An 8,438-nucleotide genomic window follows, 5' to 3' on the forward strand; every position below is an offset into this window, starting at 1 on the left:
AAAAATTGTACATTCCCTTAAGCAAAATTCATTATTAAGAAGAAGAAGAAGAAGAATTAGAAGGAGGAGGAGGAGTTGGAGAACATGGCACGTACCCTTGGAATCGTCACCGTGGAGGGCTAGCGAAGGGGGCTGCGTCCGGCGGAGCCCTTCCCTCTCGTACTCGACCACGATCACACGGTGACCTTCTTTCACCACCAGGTCCCGGCCGTCCGGTGGTGGCGCTCTCGGCTCCGACGGCGAAGGAGACCACACCCCAGCCGCCGCCAGCGAGCACACCAGCAGCATCAGGCCCACCGCGTTCATCATCATCATCATCTCTTTCTCTTTCTCTCTCTCTGGATGTAGCCAAAACCTCTTCTGCTAACATTTTGCATGCAGCTTGATCAATCAGCGGACACGCGTCACTATTTCTGACACGTATCTGTATACGTGTCTACACTTTGGCACGTTCTTGCCCTACAGTTGGCAGTGGTACTGGTGGGCAGGATATCCGACCACATTTTTTTTTTCGAGTGGTTGGGAAGAGCTTATTACTAAGGTCAAATCCCAGCCGGATCTGATTCCCACTAGTAATATTAGGTGTCGTTATCTTTACCGAATCCAACTAAATAAATTTGGATTCGGTTGAATATCGGATCCAGACCAAATCCATTAAGTTCCCGGTGCAATAAGAAATATCATGACCACGATTCAACAAAACCTGGGCATGGATCCAGGGAATAGGTTCTATACGAACAGGGATCCCATCATTTGAAATAGGATGTGTTTCATCATACATTCAATCCTAGCCAGCTGTTGTCCTGGTAGGGGTCCACCTAACCCCAGCTTGCCTTTGAAAAAAAAAAAATACAACAAACAATTTTGTCACGTGCAACTTTACAGTGAAAGGGCGTAACACCACATGTAACTTTTTACAAATAACACATTATTAGTAGTTACCAGAGTGGGGTTTGATGTGCTGGACAAATGTTGCCTGAACATCTTGTCCATGACTCTTGTGTTTGGCTTACTTATTATAACAGATTGCATGAGATGTTGTGTCCATACATTTAAGATACATGACAAACTTGCATGGGAACTACAGTGTCTCTGGTCTGCATTTGTCGGATGAATAAAACATACCTAAGGGCTTGTTTGATGTCTGGTTCAGTTTTAAATGAATAAAACAAACAGAACACACGTTCTGTCAGTTCTATAACAACTGTATCAAGTTCAACATTTATTTGAAGTGTCTACTGAGGCTGTGTTCCTTATGCCCATTGTTGTTTGATTTACATTATGAGAACAACTTCAACACACATTGATAATGAGTCAGGTAACTTTGCTTTTAGATCGTACGATCCAATCCGCCTACCAATATCTTTATTAAAAATTTTAACCCTATAAGAATTTCGTATCAGATCCAAGTAACAAAACAATATAAAATCTGTAAAATCAATATAAAACCTGTGTGAATACCATTTTTTTGATATCTCATTATTATAATTGATATCATATTATATCCAATTATGAATGTTTGTAGAAAAAATCATGGATTTTTGCTTGGAATATAAATCTCAAATTAGATTCAAATACCAAAACAATATAAAACTTGTGTAAAAACAAAACATACAATCATTTTTTATGAATTTAGTATCGGATCCAAATACCAAAACAATATAAAAATATGTGTAAAAACAATATAAAACTTGCGCGAATACCATTTTTTTGATGTTCATGACAATTTTGCCCCTGTCATGAAAAAACCCGTAAAAATACACTCATATTTTCAAATCTTTTGCACTGTCCCACTTTCACGGTCAAAATTTCAGAAAAATAATATCTAAAATAATAAAAGATCTGTCAAATATTATAAAAAAATAGCCTTGATTTTTAATCAAAACCATGCTGGTGTAAACATAAATATTGTAACAAAATCAAGATCATTTTGTCTATAACCCAAGCCTGGGAAGAGGGAAATTAAGGAGCCCGCCCCGAAGAGCAAAGCCAGATACCACTATCCCGAGTCTCCATAACCCACGTGTGCTCCGGATGGCGCGTCCAACTCCTTCCACGTCATCAAATCCTACGGTCTTGAACTCTCCGCGCCCTCAGATAGAAACCCACGTGTGCTCCGGATGCTTGCCGCTATAGAGAGAGAGAGAGAGAGAGAGAGAGTATGGGGGTATTTCGGGAAAATAAAAACTTGGGGCGGAGAAGTGGGACCCACTGCGCGGAGAATTAGCGGAAAGATGGTGTCCACTTCGGCAAAGCCGCTGGACAATGCTCACTCAGCTGACCGTTTTTTTTTTTTTTAATTATTATTAATTTATTATTATTTTTGCCCTTTGTTTTCCTTTTGCCTTGTTTTTTTTTTCTAAAATTTTGAAATATAAAAATAATTAACTTGGAATCCATTGCTAATAATTCCGATGACAGCTGTAATACGGCGAAGCCGCCAACGGCATTTTATTTTATTTTTTTGTTTTGTTAAATTGTTTTTTTTAATGGGGTTCGAAATACCGGCGTCCCAATCATTGCCATTGCTATCTCAAAACGGGGAAACGGCGTCACCTTTGAGATTGAGCTAGTGCAAACGGTTCGGATATAGATGTAGGAAAAAACGGTGCTGTATCCGGTCCAAGTGGCATGGGAAGTTGGGTAGTTGTTTAACGGTTCAAGGAAACTGAGACCTGGGTTTTGATTCGGATCCAGGTGGTTCGATGGCAGAGAGTGAACGCATCTTTCTTGTAACGGTTGAGTTGAATCGTGTCAAGTGGACATGCCTAGAAGGACACGCACCATTTTTTGTGAAGTTTTTCATTAGGAACAGTATATAAAGGGACACGACACGTAAAATTATCCATGTGACATCTTCAGCCCTCAGCTACTTTGAGATGGGATCATATTGGGGAAACCCGGAAACACATTGATCAATTCCGCTTGAACCAAGTCCCTAACAGAACCAAGAGTCCAACAGAGTGACAGCCACAGGCTTTCTTTAGTTTGAAGGATTCGGGTCGACCAAAGGCACAATGGGACCTGAACGTGACCCACGGGCAACGGTTTTGATTGACTCGGTTTTCGAGTCGGGTTCGGGCTCCTTACATACCGATCCGTCAAATCGGGCACTTTTGATTCAGGTCAAAGCGAAGACATGACGGTTTCAGACCAGGGCAGTTGGTGTAGGTGGCCTCGTGGGGCCCGCACCCTCTTATTTTGCCAACCCGAAACTGCTGTAACGGAAAATAACAGCCTGTTTTTCGGTTGGCTCCTCTCTGGATTTCCTCTTCTTTTTTTTTTTTTTACTTTTTTCTTACTTTTTAATTCCCCTATATTTTTTTCAGACAAAAATATTTAAAGATGAGAAGACGGAGATACCCTTGAAAATCCTTTTTTCTTTATATTAAAAAAAGGAACGAATATAACGCTATATTCAAGAGGATGAAGACACTCGATCAGTCTCCTTCGAACCCCAGTGTAATCAATCATGCCATGCACGAACATTTTGAATGACTAGAGTGCCCCTCCACCGACCTTGAGCAGACTACCGGCGGGCATTCCGGTCGACGACGTCGTTGTGTTGGGGTGGGGCCCGCATTTGGCTGTCTTTGCCTTTGACAGTCTGGTTTTCTTCCCCAGCCCCACGCATCTCCATGCAGCATTTAAAACCTCCCACAACCAGCCTCAAAATCTCCCATAACCCCCCCTCTCTCTCTCTCTCTCATTGCGTGTTACTGGGTAGATTATCGTTGCCATGGCTGAGGAAACGCCAGTGAAGGAGGCACCTCCGGCGGTGGGGGAGAAGGCCGCGCCGGCGGAGGAAACGAAGGCGACTGAGGGGGACATCGCCCAGTTGGCCTCCTTCAAGGAGGAGAGCAACGTCGTCACGGAGCTCGAGGACCACCACAAGAAGGCCCTCGATGAGCTCAAGCATCTCATCGAAGAGGCCCTGAAGGACAACGAATTCTCCCTTCCGCCGCCCTCAGGAGAGGAGCCCGCTCCTCCTCCGGTAGCGGCTGAGACCGTGGTGGTGGAGGTGAAGGTGGAAGAGGTAGTGGCGGTTGAGAAGGTGAAGGTGGTGGAGGAAATTCTGGCACCACCACCAACAGAAGCAACGACGGTGGAGGTGGTGGTGGAGGAAGTGACGGTGAAGGTGGTGGAGGAGGTGGCACCACCGTTGGCTCCGGAGCCTACTCCGGCCGAAGATGACGGTGTAAAGACGGTGGAAGCGATCGAGGAGTCGGTGGTTTCGGTGACCCCACCACCACCACCGGCGGCAGAGGCACCCGCTCCGCCCCCTGAGGAGGTGTTCATCTGGGGCGTACCTCTGCTGGGCGATGAGCGGAGCGACACCCTTCTGCTCAAGTTCCTCCGGGCGAGGGACTTCAAGGTGAAGGAGGCCTTCGAGATGATCAAGAAGACGGTTCGATGGCGGAAGGAATTCAAGGTGGACGATCTCCTCGGTGAAGATCTCGGCGGCAAGGAGTTTGAGAAGGCAGTGTTTGTGCACGGATTCGATCGCCAGGGCCACCCTGTTTGCTACAACGTCTTCGGCGCCTTCCGGGACAAGGAGCTCTTCCAGAAGACCTTCTCCGACGCCGAGCGCGACCACTTCCTCCGGTGGAGGATCCAGTTCCTCGAGAAGGGAATCCGGCAGCTCGATTTCTGCCCGGATGGCATCTCAACGATCGTTCAGGTCACCGACCTCAAGAACTCGCCGGGATTGCTCAACAGGGAGCTGAATCTCACCACGAAGGCCCTCTCTGTTCTGCTTGACAATTACCCTGAATTGGTGGCCAAACAGGTTTTGGTTGCTTTCTTTTTTATTGATGTCCCCTGTTTGGCAAATTTTTTTGCTATTTTTTGCCTTTTAATGGTTGTGGTTGATGAGAGGAATTGAATTGAGATTGAGTTGCTCTGTGTTAGGTTGTTATCAATGTCCCGTGGTGGTATCTGGCCTACACCAGGGTATTCAACTCCATCTTCACACCCAGGACTAAGAGCAAGTTTGTATATGCTGGACCCTCTAGATCAACCGAGACCCTCTTCAAGTAAGTATTTGATTCAATTTGCTACATGAGTGTTGTAATTGGTTTATGTTGTTGGTCCTTCTCTTTTTCCTCAGATTTTCATTTTTTTCTGTATCGTGTGTAATTTTCTTGGTTATTCGAACTGTTTCGAGGAAATTTGTTGTTCATCATAAATGCCCATCTGATCTGTTCTCTGTTTTAATGGAGCATGGTAAAGTACATCGTTGGTGTCCTTTTACTTCTTTCATCAAGGAATCAAATGGTTATCGTTAAACTGATTCAATCAATCGTACTCTCTTCTACTGCAAGAGCATCTGCAAAAACCTTTCTGTACTTGCATTTTATTAATTTTTATTGAGTTTCACTAAATGGGTCATGATGTAGATTTTCTGTTCTTTTCCCTCTGTTTTTTCTTTGTGGGGTTTTAGGTATATAGCGCCAGAACAAATTCCTGTTCAGTATGGAGGGTTAAGCGTAAGCAAAGAAGACGCCTCCGAATTCTCTACTGCTGATGATGCTTCGGAGTTTATAGTAAAGCCATCATCTCTGAGCATTGTCGAAATCCCAGTTTCCGAGGTACTTGTTTCTTCTGTTCGGTGTTTCAGTCTTCAATATGGTTGTGTAATCTCTTTGCTTGTGAGTTTAATTTATGGAAGTTCGTATGATCCTCAATTTCTTCTGTTTCTAATGTGAAAAAACAGGTCTGTACTCTTGTTTGGGAGATTCGAGTTCTTGGTTGGGATGTGAGCTACGGTGCTGAGTTTGTGCCCGACGCAGAAGATGGGTACACTGTCATCGTTCAGAAAACAAGGAAGGTTGCAGCTACCGACGAACCGGTCATCAGAAACTCATTCAAGATCGGCGAGCCTGGCAAGGTGGTGCTCAAGATCGATAACAACAGTTCGAAGAAGAAGAAGGCCCTCTACAGATCGAAGACAAAGGTCACAGTTTCGAATTGATCAGTGAAAAAGAAAAGGAAACAATAATGCCTGAATTCTTTCTTGTACCCAGTCTGTTTAACACCGCTTTGAGATTGAGATTTGTTTTTTGGTTCTTGGTTTTGTTAATTCTGTTCTTAGGGGAAAACTGTGGTCTTGTTTGGGTTTGTGCGGGTGTTCACTGAGAAATTTGGAATATAATTGTGGTTGGAAGAGGAGATCATTTATTTACCCGTGTGTACGTCTTTGTTGGTTTTCGTTTTTCTTTAGCCTACCTCATGAATGTGGGGCACGGGTGTTGGAAATTGTCAGAAACTGATGGTAGAGAGAAATTTGATTCCTTTTCACCGTCTTTTTCTTTTTCCTGTTAATGGTTTTTCCTGGTTAGGGTTGAGTATAAGGCTTGTTTCTTCCTTTGCATACCTCCCTTCTGTCTGTTTAATCATTCTTTTATCTCATTTGGATTCCTATAACGTGCATAGGATTATAGGCTTGTCTAATGATGATCGTGCCCACCACGTTGAAAGAGAGGTCTTGAAACGCATCTTTTTTTATTTAAAGGCTTCTCTGATGTCATTATTATACACCGAAAGTTGTGTTCTTTATGTCTACCGTTTGATTTATGCTGTGCAGACAATTTGAACACGTGGAAAATGGATCGGATAACTTTGTTTTTTTATTGTACGGTATTTTTCTTAATTTTTCACAGATCAGGTTGAAAGAATACATTTTAATTTCTTCATTTAAAACCCTAGTTAACCAAATAAAAAGCAAAGTCCAAACAGAAATGATCATAATACATGGGATGACATGCTTTCTGAGAGAGAGAGAGACATGAAGCTCAGAAAGGATGCATCGAATAGAGAGGCTCGCAGGAGTGAGGCTCGTCAGAGAGAGACTCACAGGATGGATGCTCACAGGAGGGAGGCGTGTTGGAGAGACGCTCTTCGGAGGGATGCTCACAGGAGGAAGGCTGGTCACTGAGAGGCTCATCAGAGACGCTCGCTTGAGGGATGTTTGTCAGGGGGCTGAGAGAGAGTGAGGGGAGGAAGAACAAGAGTTAGGGCAACAAGAACCAAAGGGGGTCGGGGGGTTATTACCCCCCTGCCCGAATTTTTTACTTTTTTTTTTATTTCAACCGTTTATCCCGTCGTATTCTCGGTGTAACAGGAGAGTGGAACTGTGAAACATCGTTCCAGAGACGTGACGGACATGCATCCACATCCAACACTTGTTACCGAGGGTGTGATTTGTGGACTGTGCCATCTCGAATCATGCCCCTAACAAGCTATCAAACATACCATTAACGAGCCACCCCTTTGCAAGGTAAAACCCAGGTGGGGTCACTAACAACCGAGTCTTCACTGAGTCCACCAGTTAAAAGCACTCACACACTTGGTGAGAGTCCAACCTGAGACGAATGAGTTAGCACCTTCTCCTCAGGTCAGCTGTTACTCAGTCCTGGTGTTTAGTTTTCTCCCTCGTGAACATTAATTTTAGTTTTACAGTTTAGTCAACAACACCACAAACATCATTATCGGGATCTGTTCCATTGGAGAAAACTTATTGACAAGTATCGGCAGACTACATAAAATTATAAAGAAAAAACAAGAAGATGCATGCATTTAAACGGTTAATATTGCTTTGATATCGTAACAAAACCATGTTGTTCCTGTTGAAATTACTTGTTTTTTCTTTGTTGACAGTTAATTATTAGCCTTTGAATATACCGCAATAAAATATCGCCAATAAATATTTATGAGCTGTGAGGATGGTTGAGAAGCACGACACTTTGGTTTGGTTAGGTAGTTTTTGTAAGTAATGGGCGTTGAACTATTGTTATCAGATCCTTGGCCATCTCAAAGGTCCATAGAGATAGAATAGGATGAATAAGCAAATCAAAGATCTAATGGGTATCGATTGTGACAATCTGGATGCTATGCCACATGATATTTTCAACCTTCTTTTCTCTCTTTCTTAAGAAAAAGACGTGTATGATCATTTTGTTTTTCTGTGTTGTCCTGAAAAGGAATCTGTCTTTTGTTTATCTTTGTTATCACTCAAGTTGCCACAAGGATCCAAATCGTGGAAGGAGTTAGAGACATGAGGCAGTCAGAAAGGATGTTTGGCGAATGGTGGGGCTCCCTAAAATTAGTGACTTCCACTCTTAAAAACTATCTAAAAAGTAAAAAAATACATCAACTTGTAAATATCTTGCTTCATATTTACCTTTTATTTAAGCTGATACCCTTCACTGTCACCAAGTTTTAGAATTGAAAGCTAGTCTACCAGGTTAATGACTTTTGGGCAGATTATGGGTGGAATATGATGTTGGCAGTGCTTAATAGACTAAGAGGAAGCTCTTTTTAGGCTTCTTATCTAAATGCTTGATTGTTTTTTCGAGCATTAATAAATCTAAAAGTGTACAGGATTTCCAGGGTTTCTTATTTTTACCTCGTTTTTTTTGGCTATGTTTTACAGGGTT

At 43.0% G+C, this 8,438-nt stretch overlaps 1 protein-coding gene across 1 annotated transcript; it reads left to right on the plus strand.

Moving 5' to 3' along the window:
* Positions 1-3,647: 3,647 nt before the first annotated feature.
* Positions 3,648-6,182, plus strand: LOC149838323 (patellin-3-like). Its single transcript, XM_090006516.1, has 4 exons — positions 3,648-4,789; positions 4,912-5,036; positions 5,444-5,591; positions 5,717-6,182. The coding sequence occupies exons 1-4, from the start codon at positions 3,740-3,742 to the stop codon at positions 5,972-5,974; spliced, it is 1,581 nt and encodes a 526-aa protein (XP_089862642.1). The 5' UTR covers positions 3,648-3,739; the 3' UTR covers positions 5,975-6,182.
* The last annotated feature ends 2,256 nt before the right edge of the window (positions 6,183-8,438 follow it).

This window comes from Nuphar pumila, chromosome 5 (assembly GCF_984573655.1).
Source record: "Nuphar pumila chromosome 5, dmNupPumi1.hap1.1, whole genome shotgun sequence".
Lineage (NCBI taxonomy): Eukaryota > Viridiplantae > Streptophyta > Magnoliopsida > Nymphaeales > Nymphaeaceae > Nuphar > Nuphar pumila.

Excerpts from the sequence above, each read along its gene's own strand:
- LOC149838323 (XM_090006516.1), top strand. The coding sequence starts at position 3,740 with ATGGCTGAGGAAACGCCAGTGAAGGAGGCACCTCCGGCGGTGGGGGAG. Across the intron at positions 4,790-4,911 it reads CTGAATTGGTGGCCAAACAG|GTTGTTATCAATGTCCCGTG; the intron begins GTTTTGGTTGCT and ends GCTCTGTGTTAG. Across the intron at positions 5,037-5,443 it reads TCAACCGAGACCCTCTTCAA|GTATATAGCGCCAGAACAAA; the intron begins GTAAGTATTTGA and ends GTGGGGTTTTAG.